This window comes from Cryptomeria japonica, chromosome 9 (genome assembly GCF_030272615.1).
Source record: "Cryptomeria japonica chromosome 9, Sugi_1.0, whole genome shotgun sequence".
Lineage (NCBI taxonomy): Eukaryota > Viridiplantae > Streptophyta > Pinopsida > Cupressales > Cupressaceae > Cryptomeria > Cryptomeria japonica.
Window position 1 is genome coordinate 587,002,527 of NC_081413.1, and position 26,413 is coordinate 587,028,939.

Genomic DNA, 26,413 nt, shown 5'->3' on the forward strand with positions numbered 1-26,413 from the left:
CAATAAAAAAAGACTTTTTAAAATAGTTTTTTTAATAATAAAACTCTAATTCGCCCCTTTATGACTTTTTAAAAAAGACTTGAAACTTGAATATTATCTTTTTTGCAAATTATGAATATGATATTAGACTTTAGTTATTAGTTTACTAATTACATTTGCGATATATGAATATTTCCTGGCATTGGCAATTAATAATTATTGATTTATCATTTATCATTTATCATTTATGTATGGAAAGTCACATTGTATATTTTATTTTTGTATGGATTGTATATATTGAACATATATATAATATATGGGTATATATATAATTAAAATATGTGTGTGTGTGTGTGTGTGTACGGACGAACACGTACCCGTACCCAAGATTGAATCCGAACCCGAACCGGTAACTTAGGTTAGAATTGAAGCAAACATGCTAATTTTTCTCTCCAAACTGCTTTGATTGATGACTAACCCATGTGGGCTTTCGAATTGAGGGTTGACTGCTGCATTATCCTCCAAAAACCTCCCCAAAATGTGGATCTTTTCCTTGGTTGACCCCCTTAGCTCATCTTTTGAAATTTGAACTCAAGTTTGCATTGATGATTGCTTTGACCGCATTTTGAATGCATTTTTTGAGTTTGGACTCCTCTTTTATTCATCCTTGTTTGACAAATATTCCTTTATGATCAAAACAACCATTCTATAGCAATGAAAACCTTCAAATATTGCACTTAGGACTGGGGAAGACTTCTCAAAAACTACAAACTAGATTTGCACGAAATTTATTGAATTTTTTCATTTTATTGTTTTTTATTTCTGTCCAACAATCATGAAAACCCAATTCGTATTTTTCCAGATATGCTTGAAACACGACTGTTCCCTTCATAAAGATTTTCATTGTATTGCAATAAATGGAGACTCTTCGCAAGATTTGTATTTTGACTTACAAATCCAACCAAACTAAAGTTTAAATGATACATAAAGACCCTAAATGTGCATTTATAACTGAAAGTGAAAAATGTATAACAATGACATTTACAAGCTCGTTATGATTTTTACAGGACCGTATTCCAAGATTGTGATTTTGAGGGGAATCGCATTTAGATTATATATGGCATCTTTGCAAGTCCAAGAAGTTACTCCTCTCCCTAAAGAATTTCCAATAACAATATTTGAACAACCTAACCCATTAACCTGGCTAGGATAAGATCTAACTTGACGCTTGCAAAATGTGCTTGCATCGTGGCCATAAAATTCACAAAATCAATGCAAACATGTGGACATGCATATATAATTTGGCACGCATAATTTAGGCCCAGATAGCAGACCTGACATAAGAAAAGGATAATAGAATAATCCAACAAGAATAAAGTGAAGCTCTCTCTGTCAAATCCAAGCATTGGGTTGATTGTAAGTTCCCTCACATTTCATGCTGGCCCTTAAAGTATTCCTCTCTTGCATTTCCCTTTCCTATGCGTTATAGTCCAGCTTATCAGTCCAAAGTTGTAGAGGTACTTCCTTGACGGTACTATGAATCATGATCTACCTCTTCAATACCTTGAGCAGTTAAAAAGACAAGAAATAGTTTTAAAAATCATTATAAAATGTCAAAAGCATGCTATAGCTCTCCAGAATCAGAGAAACGGAAAATAAAATGAGAATCCTTCTTACCATTGCAAGTTTGAAACCATGCACCTCGTTCTACAGCATGCCTGCGTGTGTATCTTGTTTCCTCATAATCACCAGTAATCTCCACAGGAACATTGGCCGTGCTTAAAAAGATGGAAGCGGTTTGCATCCCTCACAAGAATTTCTCTTGCAGCAACCTTGGAGATGAACTTAGTCGCAATGTGGCAATCCCCACATACTCGAAGGTTCTTGACAACTCTGATAGTAGTTCCAGGTGGTGATTTCAACAACCCAAATGCAATTGCAATTCAATACAAATCTTGTATCTGGAACATACCCTGCTCCCTTTATCTCCCACAACAATTTATCCAACTTTGTATAGATCTCCTGTGTTTGTGGGTGTGATTTGTCACCTAAACAGAAAACATGTACCATTGTATGGACTTCAATCCAACTACATCCAGGTAGCTTTTCAATTCCTCTATCTATCATTAATTTCCTTACCTTATGAACATCATCCCACGTGTCTGCTTCTGCAAAGATGTTTGAGAGAAGAACATAAGGAGCAGCATTTTTAGTATCCAACTCAAAAAGGAGTCTAGCCACAAATTCTCCTAGCCCAATATTCTTATGTGATCTACAAGCACCAAGCAAACACATCCATACAACCCTGTCAAGTTTTAATGGCATTTTGATGACCAAGTAGAAGGCTTCCACGAGATAGCCAGCACGGCCAAGAAGGTCAACCATACATACATACATAATAATCCATTCTAGGTATGATGGAATAAAATGTACTCATGCCATTGAAGTATTTACAGCCATCGTCCACTAGACCGGCATGGCTGCATGCAAATAAAACACAGATGAAGCTTACAGGGTCAGGTTTGGTTCCAAAGTAGTTCATCTGTTCAAAGAGATTGAGGGCGTATATCCTGCGATCATTGCATTCCATGAGACTGCGCCTGGATGATGCATTTTGTCAAACAATTCTCGTGCCTTCTGTATACTTCCACATTTTCCATACATGTCTATCAAGGCAGTCACAACGATATCAGACAAACATCTACTATCGATTATTTTTTGATGGATCTCCATCCCCTGTTCCAAACCTCCCAGCTTGGCACATGCGGGCAGAATACTGGCAAAGGTTGACGTGTCTGGCTTGACACCTACGAATTGCATTTGCTTAAACATCTCCAAGGTTTTATCAGCAAGTCCATTCTGTGTATATCCAACTATCATTGCATTCCACGAGGCCACATCACGTTGAGGCTTATTGTCAAACATTTTGTATCCATTCTGTATGCATCCACATTTTACATACATGTCTATCAGAGATGTCACAACTACAACGTTTGACAGAAATCCTTTTTGATGGATTTCCATACCTTGCTCAAGAGCTCCAAGTTTAGCACAAGTTGGGAGGATGCTGGCAAACGTTGATGTGTCTGGCTTTACACCCACTAATTGCATTTTCTTAAAAAGCTCAAAGCCTTGATCAAGAAGCCCATTTTGTACATATCCTACAATCATTGCATTTGAGGTGATCACGTCTCATTTAGGCAGCTTGTCAAACAATTAATTAGCTTTCTGTATACTCCCACATTTTGCATACATGTCGATCAGTGCAGTCACTACCGTGTCTGATAAAAATCCACTTTCAATTAGTTTTTGATGGATTTTCTTACCCTGTTCCAAATCTCCCATGCTCGCATAAGCTGGGAGGATGCTTGCAAATGTTGACGAGTCCGGCTCTACACCTGCCAGTTGCATTTGCTTAAAAAACTCTAGGGCTTTATCAACAAATCCATTTTGCATATATCCAGCAATGATTGCAGTCCATGAGGCAGCATCTGGTTTAGACATTTTCTTAAACAAACAAAGTGCCCTCTGCATGCTTCGACATTTCGCATACATATCTATCAGGCCAGTCAAAACAACATCATCTGACAAAAGGTTGCATTCAATAATTTTTTGGTGGTTTTCCATACCCTTTTCCAAATCTCCCATCTTGGCACAAACAGGGAGGATGCTGGCAAAAGTTGCCGAGGTTGACTCTACGCCTGCCAATTGCATTTGGTTAAATATCTCCAATGCTTTTTCAGAATGCCCGTTTTGTGCATATCCAGAAATGATTGCAGTCCATGAAACCACATTCCGCTGAGGCATTTCTTCGAAAAACTTCAAAGCCAAGTCAAGAGCACCATTTTGCACACATGCTGTAATCATAGCAGTCCATAAGGCCACATCTCGATTTGGAACTTTATAGAGAAGCCTCAGCGCCTCGTCAAGAACACCATTCTACGCATATCCCATAATCATCATGAAATCACGTCTGTACTATGTGTAGTCACACAAATCTGTCCAGCTTAATTAAATAAATAAATCCACTAGCCATCAATTAATTAATTAATATTTAATTAATTCATCCTCAAACATTCTTCTATTAATTAAATAAATTATTCAATTTATTTTAATTAATTCATTAAATCAAATTCCAATCAATTAAATAAATAAAATCTATATATTTAATTAAATCTCCCTATTCTTCTTTTAAATATATTAAATAAAAATATTTATTTAAATCATTATCCCCCCCACTTGCATTTTCCTACAAATGCAACTTGCACTCATTTATTGAAATAAACTAATTTTATTTTAAATAAAAATTCTATTTTCCCTCACCCACCAAATCCAATTGCAAAATCTAATCCCCTTCTAGATTCTTCTAACCCCTTCTTAATTAGCCTAATCCATCCCTTAATTATTGTCACATTCCTAAGCAAAATGGAGTCACTTCTCAAAGACTTTAAAGTCTTTGAAAAGTATTTAATGCTTTGTGTGTTCAACAAATTAACTCCCAAAGTCTTCAAAAACCACTAATGGCTCTTACATGACCATTTATGGCTTTTACATAACCATTTATGGTTATTTCAAACTTGTCCCCCCAAGCATTTATTGCTTTGACCATATTTATCCTTCTTGCCTTTGCACAAGAATTTATCCATTGGATAAAAGTTTTATTCTTTGAATAAAGAGTTTATTCATTCAATTAACCTTGACTTTAACTCCCAAAGTCATATCAAGCATTTAATGCTTATTCCCTCTCCTCTCAACCTATCTCACATTAACACTTGTCATCCTGGGATTGGGTTGAAAGCCCTCACATGGATTTGAAATCATTCAATATTGACCCTTGTTGAGATTACTCAATCTCAACCATCCATTGCTCTATTTTTCCTATAAATAGAGCTCATTTCTTCATAATCCAGATCTTGAAAACTTGTATGCAATTAACCTATAGGCATTTTAGAGAGCATTTAGCATAGCAAACTAATATCTTTGTTATTTTAGTTAAAATCAATCATTTTAATAGCATCCAGTATTTTAGTTTTTCATTTCTCATTTGAAGAAAAATACTCAAATCTCAATCCTCCATAAGCATCCATAGTGCAAAAAACTGCTGAGAGCTACACTATTTTGGAACTTGGAGAGGAGAGGAACAAAAGAGAAGAAGCTAAGAGCATGTTAGGAGGTATTTGGAGATGCCTTATCATATTTGCTTCTTTAGTTAAATATGCTTTCATGTTTTTAGTATCTCTTTTGATATGCCTGTTTAGATTAGTTTTTGATTGATTAACACTAACGGTTTCTTGTGTGTGTGTTATTTATCTCAGACTAACCTTGTCCATTTTGCAGAGCATCACTGTGCATTTTGTCAAACAATTCGCGCGCCTTTTCCATTCTTCCACATTTTGCATACATATCTACCAGGGTGTTCATCACAATAATTTCACATTGAAACCCACACCTGATGATTTTTCCATGAGAAAATGCTGGGTTCAGTCAATTGGTCGAAAACTTTGCGAGCACCCACCAAACTTCCGCATTTGTCATACAAGTTAATAAGCTTATTCTGTAAAAGTGTGTGCCTTGCAAATGTAAGCCTTATGCCAAGATTTAAAATGAGATTATAGGGTTAGGGTTTAATTAGTATTAAGGTTATGGTTAATATTATGATTAGAGTTAATGTGGCTAAGATGTGTTCCTAAGATTTAAAATGAGATTATAGGGTTAGGGTTTAATTAGTATTAAGTTTATGGTTAATATTATGATTAGAATTAATGCGGCTAAGATGTAATTGCTTATTTTCTTGATCAACAAAACCTTCACATACCATAATTAAAATATAGTTATTAATGTGTTATTCACAAAATATTTTATAATTATACCATTAAGACAACACAATTGTAGAAAGATAAATAATATAAAACAAAATAAATTAAATTAAATAATAAATTAGTTACAATTAGTAAATTACTATTTCAAATACAAATTAACAAGAAAGATAAATAATATAAAATAAATTAAATTAAATTAAACAATATACTAATTACTATTTCAACTACAAATTAACAAGGCAAGTACTCACCACTATGTGGCACTTGTTTGTGTGGTGGACAGTTATCTAAGCTAGGTTGTTTGGTCTTGCGGGTGTTATTAAAAACCTTCATTTATTCATTTTTTCATAAATCAAAATCAATTAAAGCTAATTTAATTTGTTTAAGATTATTTTTTAATATAGATCTAAAAGGAGAGGGAGAACAAGTAAGCATTTGTGAGTCTGTTTGTTTTAGTTTTCTGGCTTATGTTTATTTTAATTTTTTTGCTTATCTTAGTTGTTGACGGTTACCTAGGTTAGGTTGTTTAGTCTTATGGATGTTATTAAAAACTTTCATACATTCATTATTTCATAAATCAAAATCAATTAACACTAATTTAATTTGTTTAAGATTGTCTTTTAATATACAATTATTTCGAATCTTCTTTTGAAATAATACTTTGGTCATATCCACAACATTCACACATCTACTTTTTAAGTGTCCTTAAAATGTATTTTTTAAGATTCAACTAAAACTTAATCATGAGACCCCTTAGAATAATACATTAAAATACCATTTGTTATTAAAAGAAATTCATATTTTTCTTTCAAGTATAACTTATCTAACACCTAAATGAACCCAAAACTTTTTAATAACAATTACAATGGTTAAATCTTACCTTATAATTTATATAGAAGGTCTAATAATTGAATACACATATCACTATCTATGTTTTAAAAAACATATATTTATTTACAAAATAATTTAAATAATCATAAACCTTTTTAATTCTACAATAATCATAAACTTATTTTAATTATACATTAAATTTTACATTTCATTTTATAATTTCTTTTCTATCCTTTAAAATATCAATACCTCACCCTAATTGTTACACTCTAAAATCTAAATTACAAATTTTTACACCTAAATTTCACCTTTAATCTAAACTAATAATACATGACCCTAAAATTAAACACCCTATTACTCAATGTGGAGGAGATTCAAGTGAGTACATATTTCTCATGGTGGTAGTGATTTCCACTCAATTTTGATTTCGATGTAATGTTAAGAGATGTTGATTATAGACAATTGCATATTTTTATATTTTTGTCATTTTATAGTTGAAACTTGCAACCTTTAAGAACTTTGTTGTAATTTTTATATAATATATGCATATTATCAATGAATGTAATTGATTAAAACTTAATTTATTTCTCATTTTTTTATGAAATGAAAAGTTTCAATTGAACTCTAATATTAAACGTTGAAGTTCTATGATATATATGATGATTGCCTTATCATGATATCATATGATTGCCATGATATGAATAGCTGAAATTTTTTATATTTCAAATTATTTAATTTTTTAATAGTTATCACTGTCTTCCCCTTAAAAATGGCCTCCATACCATCCCCATCCCCATCCCCATCCCCATCCCCATCCTTACTTGGTATAACATAATTTTGTATCTGTTTGGCACACCCAATGGAAGGGTGGTATAAGTTGTTTTCTTTTATCACACCTTAATGTAATGTAGATAATCAAAAGATTATATAAAGAGGGAGGGGCTGTTCTCGGCTGTTATTTGAATATATTGTTATTAAAAGCTACTTGGAAATTACATACATGAATCTGCACTGTTATTTGTTTTTATTTTTTAATATCAAACTATAATAAAATTTTGTTTAAATTGCATTGGATTATAGTAATGATAAAATTGTACAACATTTAAACTAATCAAATTAAACATGCTGCAAATCTTTATATAACTTTAGGGGATATAGCTTTACAGAACTTATGATCATCGGTGCTCGCACTGTTGGTGGCATGGCAAGTTGGGTGGTGGTAAAACTTCAATGTTATGGAGGTTTTTCTGTCGATAGTTGTTATGGCTAGAATTCGAATAGTATTTTTTGGTGCTGTTTGGGTTTGCTTACAGTCACGTAGTTTGTTTTATATCTGTCTTTTGGACACGCCCAAGCTGAGGTTGGTACTTAGTTGTTTTCTGTTATCATGCTTCCTTATGCTACACCTATGTTTAGGATTGTTCAAGTAGTTTTAGCTCTTCCTATGGCGTTAATGCTATTAGTTATCATGCTTCCGTATGCTACACCTATGTTTAGGGTTGTTCAAGCAGTTTTAACTCTCTCTATGGCATCAATGCATGTTGTTTGGGACGATATACGACCCCAATAATGTTATCTATAAAAACAACAAAGAAGACACAAAACGATTCAATCAGAAGCTATAATGACAAGGTAAAGCCTTTTAAGAACCAGATAAATAGATCGAGAGTAACAAAAGCAACGCAAAAATCAATCAAGCAAATAAGATACAATTTCAGAAGATAAGTGTACATCTGGTATATCATTAATTTTCATGATCTTTTTTCATCCTACTGATGGATCCTGTGATCTGAAAGTGTTACAAAAAACAGTTTTTTCCAAAAGCTTTGTTTGATCATGTCAAAAAATGTAAGTCTACTTCTCATCTATATATATATATATATATTCTTCACTAAGGAAATAAAATAACCACATTTGAACACCGGTCTTTAGAAGTTAAACCAATCAAATGTCCTCGGTATTCCACAATCATAACCGACAGAAATCCACCAGGACAAATTTAAATTTGCATGTGTATTTTGGAGCATATAATTTAAGACAACTTCATTCCAGAGAGAGGCACAAGATATTAGAATTAATCCAGAAATGTGCCATACAACGTGACATATAAAATCAACTAGAGATGCTGTTGCTCTGCTCATCATATCTAAGCATTGGCTTCATTGGAGGCCCTTCTCTAATATTTCCTTTTGACTTAACAGCTTTCTGCTTTCTGCTTTCATATTTCCTGTACTTCTGCCTCTTCCCAGATATATAGTCTAGAGCTCTACAAGATCCAAAACAATTGAACGTTCTTGATTAGATAAAAAAAATTGAGAGGGTTTTGAAAGGAACCTGAAACCTTGAACAGAAAAAGAAAGACAAACCAACATGAAATCAGAACCTACATAGAAACAGGCCATGAAACTAGAAAGGCCCCCTAAGAAACAAACAACAAAAGAACAGCCAAACCAACAATCATGGAGTTTTGAATCCAAACCTTACCAATGAACTTTGAAGCGGAGACAAAGCTTTACCTGTGTCCCTAACGGGAAACCCTCACGTATTCCCTAAGGACCACAGTGGTGCCTAAATCCCTCCCTTCTATCCTCATAGCAGGGTGCTTATTTGATCTTTGAAACACCTTCAACAATCTGAATCGCATTCCAATGAGAAAGAGAAGGAATTGAAATTCTTGTTCAAATATGGTGCTGCTTCTTGAAATCATAATAAAAATGGAAGAAATGTCCAGCTTTATGGCAAAGAAGGCAAACCTGTGAAGACTCCTAATGAATTCTCTGTTCCCAAACCACAAGTTTGGGACACAATTTTATGGCATTTGGCAGCACCTTATCAATATCAACACTTATGCAAAATCTGACAAAAATCGATTGTTTCATAGATTTCATGACTTCATCAATTGATAAAAACTGACCAAGAGAGTTGGCATTTCCTCATATGATCTCTTCATCGCAGTATTCCTAAGGAAGTCCTGGAAGCCTAAACCCAGACAGAGACACTGTTAAAGCTTTCCCTGGCTGCATTAAAACCTGTAGACCATTTTTTCAAGAAAAGATCAGCTTTACCGAGGAACCAAGGACCTCCCTAAAGGGTACTAGGACATTCCTCAAGGGTTTGGAAAGAGAAAAACAATTGAACGTTATGACTCCTCCACAGTATCATACAACAGGGTTTAACAGATACAGTATACCGCAATATCCAGTAAGTAATACATAGTACACAATATCATTTCATCAAGTCATTGTATGGATTAGCTCTCCAAAACAATTTTTTTCAAACTTTAAATGAAACCTGATTACTTCTTGTCACTGCAAGATAGACACCATGCACCTTGTAATAGTGCAAGACCATGCTTACAGCTGGCTTCACTTAGCATCCCTAGCAATCTCCTCAGAACAATTTCAGTTTGTGAAATGATGGAAAAGTTCCACATCGATGACAGCAATTTCTCTTGTAATAATCTTGTGAGATAAACTTGGTTGCAGTGTGTAAGTTACCCCATGCTTGAAGATTCTTGACAAGCTAATAATTGTTCCACGAGACACAATCCAAGTGCAATTGTCAACTTCTCACTATGGTTTCTGAGAAGCAATTCCTTCTCCTCCACATCTTGCAATACAAATCTTGTATTTGGAATAGACCCTGATACCTTCATCTCCCAAGATGATATTACAACTTTTTATATAGATCTCATGTGTTTTTTGATGCGCTCTCATACACAAAAACTATGTATTGTTTTATGGACTTCAATCCAACTACACCCAGGTATCTTTTTAATTCCTCTATCTTTCATCAATACCCTTACCTTTTGAACATTACCCCACATGCCAGCGTCTGCATATATGTTGGACAGAAGAACATAATGTGCAGCGTTTCCAGGATCCAACTCAAGAAGGACTCTTGTCACAAATTCTCCTAGCCTCATATTCTTATGTGACCTACAAGCACCAAGCAAACCCATCCACACAACCATATCAGGTTCTATTGGCATTTTTATGAGTTGCTCATGTGAATGAATGATTTACATCCCTCATCCAGTAAACCTGCATGGCTGCATGCAAATAAAACACAGATTAAGCTTACATGGTCTGCAATTGTTCCGGAATGCTTCATAAGTTCAAATAGTTCAAGGGCTTCCTTGCAATAGCCATGCATTGCATATCCTGAAATCATTGTGTTCCATGAGACTATGCCTGGATGATACATTTTGTCAAACAACTCACGGGCTTTCCGCAGTCTCGTACATTTTGCATACATGTCAATCAAGGCAGTCACAACTACAACATCTGACGAAAAACCACTTTTGATTATGTTTTGATGGAACTCCATACCCTGCTCAAGTGCTCCAAGTTTGGCACAAACTGGAAGTATGCAGGCAAAAGTAGATGATTCTGGCTTTTCATCTGCCATTCGCATTTTCTTAAAATAATCTAAGGATTTATCGAGAAGGCCATTTTGTGCATACCCTACAATCATTGCATTCCATGAGGCCACGTCTCTTTTAGGCATTTTGTGAAATAATGTGCAAGCCTTCTGTAAACTTCCACATTTTGCATACATGTCTATTAGGGAAGTCCCAACTACAATATCTGAGAAAAATCCATTTTTGACTATTCCTTGATGAATCTCCATGGCCAATTCCATAGCTACAAGTTGTGCACAAGCTGGAAGGATGCAGGAGAAGGTTACTGAGTCTGGTTTTATACCTGCCAATTGCATTTCCTTAAAAGCATCCAAAGCCCTATCAAAAAGTCCATTTTGTGCATATCCTACAATCATTGAATTCCACGAGACCACATCTCGTTGAGACATATTGTTAAACAATTCATGTGCCTTATGTATGCTTTCACATTTTGCATACATGTCTACCAACGCATTTGCAACTGCAACTTCTGACAAAATCCACTTTCAATTATTCTTTTATGCATTTCCATACCTACTTCCAAAGCTTCCATTTTGGAACATGCTGGGAGGATACTAACAAATGTTGATGAATTCGGCTTTGCACCTGCCAATTTCATCTCCTTAAAAGTCTCCAAGGCTCTATCAACAAGGCCATTCTATGCATCACCTATAATCATCGCATTCCATGATGTTACATCTCGTGGGGACATTTTATCAAACAAGTTGGATGCCTTTTGTATGCTTCCAAATTTCGCATACATATCTATCAAGGCAGTCACCACGATAACATCTGACAAAAATCCACATTCAATTATTTTTTGGTGGATCTCCAATCCCTGCACCAAATCTCCCATTTTGACACACATTGGGAGGATGCTGGAAAAGGTTGCTGAGTTTGGATTTACATCTGCCAATTGCATTTCCTTAAAAAAATGTCAAAGGCTTTTTCAACAAGACCATTTTGTGTATAACCCTAGATCATTGCATTCCATGAGGCCAAATTTCGTTCTGGCATTTCTTCAAACAACTTGCATGCCTTATTTACATATCCAAAATTTGCATACATGTCTATCAGACTAGTTGCAATTACAACATCTGTCGAATACCCACTTTCAATTGTTCTTCGATGGATTTCCATACCTATTTCCATAACTCCGTGTTTCACACAAGCTGAAAGGATGCTGGCAAAGACTGATGAGTTTGGCTTTATACCTGCCAATTGCATTTGCTTTAAAATTTCCAAGGCCTCCTCAACTAACCCAATTTGTGCATATCCAGCAATGATTGCTGTCCATGAGGCCACATCTCGTTGGGGTATTTTTTCAAACAACTTACGTGACTTGTGTATACTTCCACATTTTGCATACATGTCTATCAGAGAAGTAACAACTACAACGTGTGACAAAAATTCACATTCTATTATTATTTGATGGATTTCCATACCATATTCCAAAGATCGCATTTTGGCACACACAGGGAGAATAGTGGCAAGAGTTGCTGAGTTTGGCTTCACACCTGCTGAAAGCATTTCCTTAAAAATTTCCAAAGCTTGTTCAACGAGTCCATTTTGTGCATATCCAGCAACAATTGCAGTCGACGAGACCACATTCCTTTCAGACATATTGTCAAACAGCTCATGTGCCTTGTCTATGCTTCCACGTTTAGCATAAAAGTCTATCAGGGTAGTTACAGCTGTAGCATCTGACAACAATCCACTCTCAACTATTTTTTGATGGACTTCCATGCCATGTTGCAAATCTCCCACTTTGGCAAATGCTGGGAGAATGCTAGCAAAGGTTGCCGAGTTTGGCTTAACACCTGATGATTGCATTTGCTCGAAAATCTCAAAGGATTTATCGACAAACCCATTTTGTGCATAACCACCAATGATTGCAGTCCACGAAACCACATTTCTTTGAGGCATTTCTTCAAAAAGCATCAAAGCCTCGTCAAGAACACCACTTTGAGTATATCCTGTAATCATAGCAGTCCATGACACAACATCTGCATTATGCATTTTATCAAACACAGCGCGTGACTTCTGTATGATTCCACATTTCGCATACATGTCTATCAGCGCATTCGAAACAACAACATCTGACGAAAAACCACTTTCGACTATTACTTGATGAATCTCTATACCCTGTTCCAAGTCTCCAATTTTGGAGCACGCTGGTAGCATGGTAGCAAACGTTGCCGAGTTCGGCTTTACACCAGCCAACTGCATTTGCTTGAAACTCTGCAAGGCTTTTTCAAAAAGTCCATTCCGTGCATATCCAGCAAGGATCGCAGTCCATGAGACCACATCTCGGTCAGGCATTTTGTCAAACAGTTCATGGGCTGTCTCTACTCTCTGACATTTCGCATACATGTCAATCAAGGTATTCGTCACAATAACATCAGATTGACATCCACATCTAATGATTTTTCCATGAATCTCCAAACCATGATTTAGAGACGCCGGATTGGCACATACAGGGAGAATAGTAGAGAAGGTGAAGTGATCAGGTTGTATGTCTGTTCGTTGCATTTTATGAAACAGAGTTAATGCTTGCTGAATAAGCCCGTGCCTTCTGTAAGCTGCAATTATCATATTCCATGACAAGACATCTGGTTCAGACATGTTGTCAAAGGCTCTACGAGCATCCACCAAGCTTCCGCACTTGTCATACATGTTGATAAGTGTGTTTTGTAAAACTGGGTTTGTCGCAAAAGTGAATTTGCTGTCATTGATGTAAGAGTGGATTTGCTTGCCCTTGGAAAGAGTTTTTCCGGCAAAGGAGGCGTGCAATATATGAATGCATGTAGAGGAATGTACAGGAGGGTTGTTTGCAGTTAGAAGAATGCGCAGAACCTCCTTCAAACAACCCTCTTTACAAAGTGCTCTCAAACTGACATGACCATTGAAATAGGCAACGGATAACATCGCATGGGTTGTTACGAAGGTAGCAGCAGTATGTACACTTAACAAACTTCATTTAAAACCATCAAAACTGAGAAAAACATTAACAATAATGCCGGTTCCAAATTGGCGCAGAGACCTTGGATGAAGTCGTAGTCTGAGAAACATTTGTTATATTTATTAATTAACTGGAAATTAAAAAATTAATAATTAATTGATAAAAATAATTTAATTAATTATACAAAGCATTCCTAAGTGGATCACATATTTTTTGAAATTGATGAGGAGAAGGATGCAAGACTATAAAATCAATTTCAATAGTATGCTTAAATTTACATTAATTTTTTTTAAAAAATAAAGATAAAAATTAAAATATCTATATTTTAATATTAATAATTAGAAAAAGAATGCACATAAAAGAAAAAAATTATCTCAACTTTATCTTTTATTATTATTTTCTTTTGATAAGAACATCTTTTAACTCTTTTTTTTTTCTAGATAAATTACTGCATGGCACCTTTGTATTATTGAGAAAAAAGGTACAATATAGTTCATTAGCTTTCTTCCTATCGCGTTCTACCTTTCTATTCAAAAAACCCCTTATCAATATAAGTATCACTACACTTGCCCCATCTAATCTCTCCATGTCACAAAATTGGAGGTTATACATGGAAATCATTATGTTTTTCACCGTATTAGCAAAATGGTGAAATGAACTAGGACCTATCAATTTACAGCTTAAAAATTGTTATTTCTTTACTAGAGACAGAGAAGATGCCAAAAATCCAAAACCACACAGACCGCCATACTAAATCATCTTTTAGCCGTTTGATTTCCAAGGCTCTGGCCACCACGGGGCACTCTAGGCCACAAGCGTCATAAGCTGCAGTGCTTGCCATCTCCAAGGGGTCGCTCATGTCATTCTCTACCCACTCTACTTCCAGTATCGACACCCCAAAATCTAGGTCCACATCTGGCTCTACTTTTTTCTCCTCCAACAATCCCTCCTTTTGCATGTATTCTTTCACCCAGCCTTCCTCTATGACCATCCTAATCCCAGTCAACCTCTACAAAAATACAATGCTCCTACCAATTTCCTTCCCACATCCAACCAAAATGTCTAGCTCCAAGGTGCTAATAAGGGGGAGTTTCTTCACTTCCCCACCCCTGTCTTTCTACATATAGTAATTATGTGGCATCGAAATGTGCAAATTTCCATCCACATTATCCAGCACCACATCAATCTCACCTAGGAAGGCATGTTTGAAATTTTTTTGGCATAGCACCTTAGCTCCATCTTCCAACTCCCATGTCATTAGCACCACAACCAAAAACATGGTGGTTACTGTTTATGGTGAAAATGGATAACAATAATAACAATATTGAAAGGCTAAATGAATTCAACCACCAAACCCTAGCCTAACAATCAACAAAGATCCACCATAACATATGAAGATTACCTAAGACAATGCAAATCACATAAAATTACAAAGATTATACCATCACATGTCCAATAGGGTTTTGATCTCCATTCTTCCTATCTCCATTGATCTTGCTTGATATATTTGCTCTCAGATTTTTATATGCACAAGAGCTCAACAAAGAACGGAATGTGGTTGCAAGTAGGATCGTAGTGTAGCCAATTGATCAAGTTGTTAGGGTTTGACAGTGAAGAAGGCATCTCCTTAAATAGAAGACACAATATGAAATGGAGGGATAAGATTGAGAGGTGTAAAAAGAGAGGTCGGCTAGGATTAGAGGGTAGGTAAAAGAAATACCAAAATAATGAAAGAGGTAGGTAGTGTAGGAATTAAGAGATGAATGACATGTGTCATGTGTAGAAAAAGCTAATGAATTAATTAAATAAATAAAGATTTATTTAATTAATAGAAGAAGTAGGATAATTAAATAAATAAAAATATTTATTTAATTTAAGAAAAGGATAATTTAAATAAATAAATGTATTTATTTAAATGAGAAATAAGGCTAGAAGAGGATAAATGAATGAATTAAATAAATAAGGATTTATTTAATTAATAGAAGAATTAGGCTTAGATAATTAAATAAATAAAATATTTATTTAATTAGACATGACAATTTTAGGTGTCTACAGTTACATCTATATTCACCCTATGATGGTGAAAGGTCGTGAGAAACTCCTTCCCAAAGATTCTCTTCATAGCATGAATGACCAAAGGGTGGGTCGTGGCCCATGGCAAGTATATCCACTAGCCTTTTATCAAACACCTCCCCTAAGAAGGACATTTGTCGACTGGATGACTCAAGCAGAATTGATGGGTCAATTTATTCTTCTCTTAGCTCACAAAGTCAAGCAACTCAAAGTGACTCGTCTGCCACCATCTCCACCCATGTAAATGCACCTACCTTGTGTCAACATCATGAAATCATATTGCCTTTTGCATTAATGATTTACATCATTCGGGTCAATCTTTCCCAATCTGCCACTCAACCTTAATTATTTGCTCATGGTATATGTTGCACAATTCTTGCAGCAACCGTATTGCCAATCATAATGGCAACATCATCTAAATTTAGATGGGGTGCCATGACTTCATCCTCACCATTTGTCACACAAGCCCTTGTATATTCCTATTAATGCCTTTGTCCTACCCCTACTTCAAAGCTTACCACTTCATAATATCCTTGCTCTCATTAGTCCAATCACCTACTCTTCAGTAGTACCTCAATCTATCATTTGTTGATGTCGTCCCTCAGTTCCTACTAGCAGCCCTCTTGGCAATCTAGACTACCAGCAAGTCACCCTCCCTGTACACATGTGTGAGCATAAAGTCTGAGTATTTCTCAATCAAAGATCTAATTAGAGACAACCATTTTATTGAGCTTCCAATTTGGGGTCTAATTTTATCTGATAGCATTGCTAGTGTTGAGGGAGTCGTCTTCCAAGTGCACTCTATCCACCTTCAATTGTAAACCCAATTTGAGACCTAGCAAAGCTACCTAAGATTCAACCAATTTATTAGTATTCACCCCTAACGACACTCTCTTTTCTCTCGGTATACGACCTCCATGATCTTTGGTGACACATCTAGCACCACTTGGTCTTGGATTGCCCATTGAGGCACCATCAAAGTTGATTTTGATCTATCTTGCTTCTGGGGCAACCCACTAAAATCCATCCCTGGGATTTACTGGTTGATCAACCAGCCCAACCCGATTAATAGGGGGAAGCTTTCAGCCTAGGGAAAGCCTTAATATGTCATCATCCCAACCTGTATATTTGTTATTCTTCAAAGGTTTATTTATTGCATCATTACTAATTAATTCATTGATTTGTTCCACCATTTTATCACACAATTTCTCTCTTTGCGTGGATTTACCCTAAAATATCCTTTGGCTCCTCTCTTTCCACAACTCCCAGATTATTGTCGAGGGAATGACATTCCATAACAATCACATAAAGCCTTTCTCTTGAACTTCAACCACATTTTGAACTAGTCACTAATGTTTATAGGCATTGGACATTGAAGGTTAATTTTGTTCATGAAGAAGTGCCAACAAGATCTATCATAAGGACAACCTAGTAGCAAATGGTTGGTTTTTTCACTCTTAGATTTACTCAATTCACACCTGTCAAGGCCCTAGATGCCCATTTTCTACAATCGATCTTCTGTCTGAATTCTCCTTTGTATTGTCATCCATGCAAATACTTTGGCATTAGGTAGACAGTGCTTGTTCCATAGTAATTTCATAGGCCATTCTTGATTTTTCATTGCAGCCTCTTTCATCTTATATCATATTTTAACTTTATATTCTCCAATAGTGGATCCACACCACCTGATGGTATCAGCATCATCTGATGGGGAGATCAATTGATTTTTCATGAGATCTTGAGGGTCTCCTTTTGATCCTTTAGGGAATTGATTGTGCCGAGGGAGTGTCATTCCCACTAAGTCACACCATTCTGCCTAACCTTGGTCTCATAGTCATATACTCTCTTTCCCCAAACTTTGGTGGTCTTAGCTCTACTAGCTTATAGATTTGGATATCGAGCTTGCAATCAATTTTTTTCCTTCCCATGAGTTGGTCCAAAAAAGGGCACTCATGTCATTCCTAACTTTGCAAGTAGCATGCTATGATACAATGTCCCTACATTCCACTATGTAGTTCCAAATCGCCAATCCTCCAGGCAGGTTCATAGTTGTCAAAATTCTACTCAGCTCATAAGAGTCTAGATATTTCCTTCTGAGGTTTTGAACCAACTCTTGATTTCCTTTTGTGTATATATTCCATGCTAGTTTCACTCCCATAGCTAGGTTCATTACAAATAGTTGTCTTATGTCACCTCCCCCCACCTCCTTCGGGGTGCAAACCTTATCCCATTCTATGAGTGGGAATTTTTTCTAGTCTTATGTACCACTCCAAAATAATCTCCTTGTGATCTAATTGAGAGCACCTTCCACAACCTTTAGGATTTTCAAACATGACATTGAATATACTAGGATTGAAGATGGAATGGCCCTGACCGTAAGCAGCCTACGCATAGATGTAGGCCACTTTCCCTTCCATTTCTCCATTTTGCTTTTGCAACTATTTATCAGATTGTTCCAGCAGCATTTTTATTTTCCCCAACAAACAAAGGCATCATGAGGAATCTTCTTGGAAGGGAGGCAATTCAGAAATCAAGGATTCTTGCAATTTCTCTATAGACCAAGGCTCATGTTTACAAAGAATATTTCTAACTTTCTCCAATTGATACTCCATCCTGAGGCCTTGTAGTATTTGTTTAGGAATGATCTAATGACACTTGCCTTGGTGCAAATTACTTCTCCAAAGAAGATCATATCATATGTGAATTGTTGGTGTGAGACTAGTTGTAGCCCATTGGCTACTTCCAAACCGTTCCATCTTCCAGAAGCACGAAATCGGCCAATTCTTCTACCCAGTGCCTTTGCCATGATAATGAAGAGAAAAGACTAAAGTGGGTCTCCTTGCCTCGGACCTCTAGAATAAGTGAAAAAACCATGTGTCGCTCCATTCAAAATCTGGTCAACTCAAATTTAAATAAAGTTTCTAATTCTTTATTTCTTTTAGAAAGGAGTGCCTATCTTTAAGATTTATTTGCTAAATGCTAATAATGAATCTTAACATCTGGTAAAAGAATATTATTAAATTATTTTAAAATTAGTAAGTGGATTTTGAGATTTTTAACTATATGATTTGTTATTATTTGTTATAGGATTTTTATGAGGAAAAAAATATGAAAAGATTAATTGATAAAGGGGTTAATAATCCAAATGATGGTTTATTTAATAATAAATAATGGAATGATTATTAATTGTTCATTTTGTAATAATAAAGAAAGCATTTAATGATTATAAACACTAGTTAGAATTTCATGTGATTGGTGCAGTTGATATTTTTAGGGTTAACTTACGTCCTTTTAATTAAATTAAATAAAGTAAATTTAACATATTTTTAATGTAACTATAATTAAATTTGATTATTGTGACGATTGTTATGTGTTATATGTAAAAAACAATGTGTTAATAATAAAGCAACACTTTGATGTGTTAGGTATAGATGGGTTTGGAATGGAAACCTCACCTCTTCTCAGAAACTTCATATAAAACTATTGTTCAAGCATAAATCTTATGTTTAGTTGTAATAGAAGAGTAATAGTCATTTATTTAGTCATTTTTATTTGTGTGACTAGTTATTTAGTTGTGAACAATTAAATTAGTCATTTTTAGTTGTTGTGACTAAAAGTTTTAGTCACATAGTCATTTACTTGTCAAATTCAATTCTACTAGTTCTCTCTCTCTCTCTCTCTCTCTCTCTCTCTCTCTCTCTCTCTCTCTCTCTCTCTCTCTCTCTCTCTCTCTCTCTCTCTCTCTCTCTCTCTCTCTCTCTCTCTCTCTCTCTCTCTCTCTCTCAGGTCTTGGTCACCTTTTCCAGTTTGTCTTGATTCTTATTTCTTTCTCACCTTGTCCATGAATAGAGAACCCTAGAATGATCGAGTGACTTGGGCAAAGAAAAGGGACCTTCCCTAGCATTTACATGGTTACCTTGACATGTCCACACTGCCCATTAGTCAAAACTACTAAAAAATTTATAATTTTGCATTTTTTTCTCTTAGGCATCTTCAGAAACCACCCTAGATAGAGCACCTCATTATGTTTGGGTTACTTGAGCAGCAAAAAGAGACCTTACCCATAATTTAACTACCTAACTCGACATGTCCATGTTGTCCATTTGTCAAAAAGTTACTAACAATTTTTACAATTCTACATTTTTTGCTCTTAGGCCTCTTTAGAGGCTGCCTTGGATCAGTGCACTTTGGAATCATTAGGGGACTTAGACAACAAAAGGAGGCCTTCCCTAGCATTAAATTACCCACCTTAATGTGTTGGTGTACTTGGTTTTGATCCATGATGCAAAAAATAAAAATCATGCTTCTTTCCATTTTTGCACTGCTTTCCACTAACAATTATTGCAAGAATGCATTTAACCTTGGAACACATAAATGATGTTAAGTTGATGAAAATGGAGAGAGGTTGGTTTGAAGGGATTCAGTATCCACTTTTAGGTCTAGACAAAGCATTCCTATGTGCCACAAGCTCCCAAAACAAGTTTGTCATAGTTTGATAGTATCTTGCTCTTAGGGCTCTTTACAGATTACCCTAGATAGAGAACCCTGGAATGATTGGGTGACTTGGGAAACAAAAAGAGACCTTCCCTAGCATGTACTTGCTACCTTAATGTCTCCATGTTTTCCATTTATCAAAATTACTAACAATTTTTACTCTTAAGACTCTTTAGAAACAACCCCGGATAGAGTGCCCCAGAATAATTGGGTGGCTTGGAAAATTAAAAGAGACCTTCCCTAGCAATTACCTACCTACCTCTACATGTCCACACTACCCATTTGTCAAAACCACTAGCAATTTTATAATTTTGCATTTTTTTCTTTTACGCCTCTTTAAAGACTACCTTGAATCAGTGCACTCTAGAGTCATCGAGGGACTTGGGAAACAAAAGGTAGCCTTCCCTATTATTTACCTACCCACCTTGATGTGTTGGTGACCTTGGTTCTGCTTCATGATGCATAAAACAACGTCTTCGTCATAGTTTCGCAGTGTTTTTCTCTTAGGACTCTTTGAAGACTACCCCAAATGTGCACTCTAGAGCATGAACAAGTGATTTGGGAAACAAAAAGAGGGCTTCCCTAGTGTTCAACTACCTCCCTTGATGTGTTGGTATAGTCAGGTTTTTTCCAAGGAAAATGAAACAAAAAATTCTCAATCTTTCCATTTTTGTACTGCTTTCCACTAATAGTTTTTGCAAGAATGAATTTGATGTTGGCATAATCAAATAGGGTTGAGTTGACCAAAATTGAAAGAGGTTGGTTTGGAGGAACAATTATTTTCCCATGGGTAGCATAGGGTTGTCCCATTTTTCTTATTTTTTAGGACATAATGATAACCCATATACCTAGATGCCAGTGTGTAAGTCTACCATGTCCAATGATTATCTTTTATTTTTTTCACATAAAGTTATGGGAATCAGTGTTCTTACAGGTTGTTATGACTATCCCGGCATGATAGTGTATTGTTATGTGGATTATGGTAGTCCTAAACTCTTGAAAACAACCCTTTTTATGTATTTATTTGTGATTACTAAGAATCCATGTTATGATTGTTAACATTACAAAGAAGGTCATAAAATTGGCGAAGTTGCCCAAGGAAACCAAATTTAACACTAATATAAATGGATTACCGATTGTAAATCATAAGTTTGATTGAAGTGTAATATCATTAATCTATAACATGTTATTGTTCATAACTTAATCATTCTAAATTGTTTATACATTCAAAATTTAAGTTTCAAAGTAGGAAAACATGTACACAAGGAATAAAACAGATCAAAAATAAAGTTTTCTATATCAAATTGTAGAATAATTGTGTATGTACATATACAAAAATTACATATATGCCAACTTAATATTTTTTTTTACAAAATGTGGTAGATGTCATATCAAGATCTATATACAATATACATGTCAAATAGTTATGTATCAATACCTAACTGTCCACAGGGGACACTATATGTCTCTATCAAATCCTAAACTTGTGTGGATCATCAAAATCAAGCCTCTTTGAAGTACTTTGTATCTCTGAATTTGTCTGTGCATTAATTATTCAAACCACAAATTAGATTAATTATGTCAATGGTTGACAAGTTATACTACTAAATAGAAAATTATATATTGTAATTTAGAATTGTCAAATTAACATCAAAATCACTAGATATTGAATTATAATTAAATTCTTGATTACCTCATCTCTTGGTCTTTTTCTCAAAAGATGTTCTACATATGATGCTCCATAGGACAATCAGACTCCTAACATATCACAATGGTAGAAGCTCCATGAAATTGCCAAATCGTGTAAAAGACTATAACAAATAGAATAAAATTGATATGAATTAATATATAATTGTTGACAAAGAAACATAAACTAAACATATATGGATACTTATATCCAAACACATGTATCTACAATATAAAATAAATGCATACATCTTTTGATGCTTCTTCAAATGTTTTAGGAGCAAGCATCATGGATGTAAAGCCAATAGGTTGTCGTATAAAAAAGACAAGAATGTAAGACTATCAAGCTATGTACATGTATAATCATTTAATACATTTGAAAATTTAACATCTAAATCGTGCTACAATAAGTTATATAAGTTCTTTAAACTATTAATTCAATTATTTAATTATGTTCAATTACCTTTCCTCAATTCAGTTTTATGTTGTCAAAGATTGGAAATGTTGCACCTCACCCATACTTGGAGTATCCTACGAGAGTAAACTAAAATCAAAATATAAATGAATATATAATTTTATTAATGATAATTGATATGATATGCATATGCAATAAACAATTGTAAACATGTATGTGTGAAAAATATACCATATATAACTCTCTAAGCCAAATAAATGGTTGAAATGGTACCATGTTGGACTTGTGCAATATCATCCTCAGACATCAATTGTTAAATCCCACCTCCACAAAAACAATAATGATTGATAAAGAGTGTGTGCCTCGGGGAAGTAGAGGCAAACGAAATAACATAACAATGGTTACCTCATGCACAAAATCCTAGTTTGGACCTTATGATGAAGATGGTGTAGATTTGCAAGTCCTTAATGCAACACGATGTCCACACAAAGGATGATGTTTGAGTATGCTTGATTATTGATCTTCGGATTTTTTATGTTGGTATGTCTTTAATCTTGCAATAAATGGTTTGAAATGTCTGCACAATTTTTCTCATAAGAACTGAATTTTCTTATGATTAATAATTAGAGATCTAGCTTTTCAAATAGGAAATGGAGCCACATTTATATGTGACTTGCACTTTTTTATTTGCAACTTCTCGGGAGAGGTCAACAAAGGGATACAACAATGAAGGGCGTGACGTCTACTTTCAAATATTTAAAATTGGAACCAGTTTGGGAGGATAGGGGTGTTGGGCACTCGTGTCCACCCTAAGACTAAGGTTGCATAAAGGTCAGGGCATAACATTATGTGATCCATGTCACAATTTTGGTCTTAGGGTGGGCACAATCAAATATAATCAATCACAAATGCCAAGGCAGGTGCTAAACCTAGCATGAAACTATGAAGGATATATAATTTACAATGCTACAAAGTGTTGCCCAAATTATTCTCAATCAAAGATGCCTTATGATTTGTAGTAACGCACATCATAAGTTGGTTGATGGATCCAACTCAACTTACAAATCTTTTATGCATCCAACAACTTTTTACATTTCCTATGCAAATTTTTGGAGGTCATAACTTCTAATTTGGTCGGTCGATTAGGCCTTTTTTTTAAATTGAATTACTCAATGAGATTTATGTAAGAAGAACCCTCTAGGTGGTGCCAAACAATTGGGAATTTTTGTTTTGACCAAAAACCAACTCTATAGCCTAAAAAATGAGTTTTTATTTATTTTATATATGAAAATCACACTTTATAATCTCAACATTAGGAGAAAGGTTAAACACCTTTCCCAACAAGGTGAATTATAGAAGGAGGAAATGTATAGTAGGTGGTAGAAACAAGGTTGGATGAGTAGTGGCAAATAGTAAGTGAACATTGGTTACATTAATTAAATAATAACAAAATACTAATAATTAATTTTAGAAGATAAATTAAAAAAACTAATCAAATCCAAATGATCAATTATATAATAAATAATGAGTGATAATTTGAAACAAGTGCATCCACTATTATAGATGGTTATGGTTAAAATGAGGTGGAGGGGGGTAATCTCACTCAAAATGAGTTGGAAAATACTGTTAAAATTTTGTAAGATCATAAAGTGGGTAGTTATAAAAATCATGCATAACAATCAAGCTATAGTTATAAAACCCACATGCGAGCATGAACCTAAGATTTTTGCAACTTTCTAAATTGAGTGGAAATAGAGAAGGTCCTTCTAGTGCTATAATTATTAGTTTATGAAATGATATGTAATCCAGCACTTAGTAATCAAGGGTATGATTCCTCTCTTGAAAGGGATACATGATCTCTGTAAGGTCTCATAGCCACTAAGTATTGGATTTGGAAGGTTCACTTAGTGGCATTTGAGATGTTATTATAATGAGGGGTCTAATAAGGATTCAAGAGAAAAAATGTAGACTTTTTAAAATTTAGATAATGGGAAGCTATGATAAAACTAACCTAACAATTAATAGAGGCACAAAAATAATGAAAGAAAATAAGAGAAGGAAGGGACAAAAAGAAGGGAAAGAGAAAATTGAAGAGATCCACCATTTGCAAGGAGGAACATTGTCATGTTGTAGTATTCTTAGCATGCAACTATTATAGATTGTATCATTAGTTTCACCTCAACACATAAAATCACATGTATAAGATTCCAAGTTAGCATATAATTGATGAAAGTAAATTTGTAAATAAATACAAGAATGAAATCATCATCGTATTACATGTGTAGCCAATAACTATTGTATCCACAAATAAATATTCATTAAGCTTCACCATATTACACGTGTTACTAAGAATAATAGTACCAAATACATTCTTTGAGCTTATAAAAATGGAGTTCCAAATGATGCTACAATCCCTACTCCGTCAATTACATGCATAGAGGAAGAAATTTTTCTCTTTTTCCTTATTCATAGATCTCAAGTCAGTCCCACTCCAATTAAAATTCTACTAAATCTTTCTATATATCTTAGGAAGAGGTATTTATACATCTCTTAGGAAGAGGGTAAATACCCTAATTAATTATGTTGTGCATTTCAAGGGACCCAAAAGATAAAATTTAAAATTATGGGTATTTTCAACTTTCACAATTTTAGACAAATCCCACTCATGTGGACCTACTTGTTTTGTAAATTATAACTTGTATAATCGAGCCTAAAGAATAAATATCTATGACTTGAGTTATATTTCTATTTAACTCTTCACTTATGAAACATCTAGTTATGGATTTAGGCAAAGTATGGTGTTAAATCTTGCATAAATGGCAAACAAAGAGTCAAATATAAGAAAACTTAAATTTGAGTAAAATATGCTATGGGAGCATATAAAAATTAATAGGTAGGTAGTTTTAGGAGTTGCACATGCTAATGGTTAGATTCGTACACAAGAACAATTCAAATAGGGGCTTGGATGGAAAAATGAGCTCTTCATAGTGCCTTAGACATGCATAAGATAATATTTTTTTGGTTAGACAAGCTACCAAATTTAGGATTATGAAGTGTAGGGTTTCTTTCTCATTTTGAATGACCAAGGAGAGGTGAATAGGCCAGATGTAGTGTAAATAATCACTAAAAAATAGAGCGTTGATGTGACAAATAAAAAATTGCCACATGGTACGCTATAATAGGTTTGTATAGTCAAATGTTCTTTGTCATTCATCTCAATGTAATGGTGAATATATATAATATTCAATGGGTTGATTTTTTGTTGGGATTATATTAGTTGCAAGCTAGTAAGGAGGTCTCATGTGTCAAGTGTGGGTTGGTTGGTGAAACTTAACATCAAGGTTACAAAAGTCCAAGTTGGAAAGGGAAATCATACATGAAGGAACTTTAGAATATGTTTGAAAGTCCATGAAAATTTCACCAGGAAAAAGAAGGTTTGATCTAGAGAAAGGTCATAAAGATGTGTGAAAGACAAGGATTAAGGAAAAAAGATGGAAGAAGATCGATGGTGTGTGGAATTCCATAATCCCACAAAGTGGAAGTTAAGACTTGTAGGGAGACAAGAAAGTAAGGAATGAAGCAAAGTAAGGGAAGATGTTGAAGTTTATGTCAAATCTATAAATCCACAAAGGTAAAAAAATGAAAGAATGCAAAAGGAAGAAAGGGATGTGAGAAAGTAAATAATGGAAAGATTTTTGCCAAGTTTGGTTAGATGTGAGAAATCTACAAATTTACAAAACAAGGAAGAAAGT

The 26,413-nt window shown here is 34.7% G+C and overlaps 3 protein-coding genes and 1 long non-coding RNA gene across 4 annotated transcripts; all 4 read right to left on the reverse strand.

Moving 5' to 3' along the window:
- Positions 1-972: 972 nt before the first annotated feature.
- On the reverse strand, positions 973-11,887 carry LOC131052087 (pentatricopeptide repeat-containing protein At3g02330, mitochondrial-like). The gene is made up of 5 exons (XM_059211808.1): positions 11,701-11,887; positions 10,627-11,521; positions 10,435-10,567; positions 1,657-3,918; positions 973-1,542 (listed from the first exon to the last, which is right to left on the reverse strand). The coding sequence occupies exons 1-4, from the start codon at positions 11,885-11,887 to the stop codon at positions 3,196-3,198; spliced, it is 1,938 nt and encodes a 645-aa protein (XP_059067791.1). The 3' UTR covers positions 973-1,542; positions 1,657-3,195.
- Positions 2,518-3,150, reverse strand: LOC131052092 (putative pentatricopeptide repeat-containing protein At1g68930). Its single transcript, XM_057986681.2, has one exon. The coding sequence runs from the start codon at positions 3,148-3,150 to the stop codon at positions 2,518-2,520; it is 633 nt and encodes a 210-aa protein (XP_057842664.2).
- Positions 8,472-10,613, reverse strand: LOC131052108 (uncharacterized). The gene is made up of 4 exons (XR_009358905.1): positions 9,960-10,613; positions 9,383-9,658; positions 9,114-9,262; positions 8,472-8,895 (listed from the first exon to the last, which is right to left on the reverse strand). It is a non-coding gene; the product is annotated as an uncharacterized LOC131052108 (long non-coding RNA).
- Positions 11,888-12,006: 119 nt separating the features above from the next.
- Positions 12,007-13,959, reverse strand: LOC131855775 (pentatricopeptide repeat-containing protein At3g53360, mitochondrial-like). The gene has a single exon (XM_059211809.1). The coding sequence runs from the start codon at positions 13,957-13,959 to the stop codon at positions 12,007-12,009; it is 1,953 nt and encodes a 650-aa protein (XP_059067792.1).
- Between the last annotated feature and the right edge of the window lie 12,454 nt (positions 13,960-26,413).

Excerpts from the sequence above, each read along its gene's own strand:
- LOC131052092 (XM_057986681.2), bottom strand. The coding sequence starts at position 3,150 with ATGATTGTAGGATATGTACAAAATGGGCTTCTTGATCAAGGCTTTGAG.
- LOC131052087 (XM_059211808.1), bottom strand. The coding sequence starts at position 11,887 with ATGGGAGATTTGGTGCAGGGATTGGAGATCCACCAAAAAATAATTGAA. Across the intron at positions 11,522-11,700 it reads ATGGAATGCGATGATTATAG|AAGTTGCAGTTGCAAATGCG; the intron begins GTGATGCATAGA and ends GGATTTTGTCAG. Across the intron at positions 3,919-10,434 it reads TGTGGGGTAATGTTCAAAAG|AATGGTGTTCTTGACGAGGC; the intron begins GTAAGGGTATTG and ends GGATATGCGTAG.
- LOC131855775 (XM_059211809.1), bottom strand. The coding sequence starts at position 13,959 with ATGTTATCCGTTGCCTATTTCAATGGTCATGTCAGTTTGAGAGCACTT.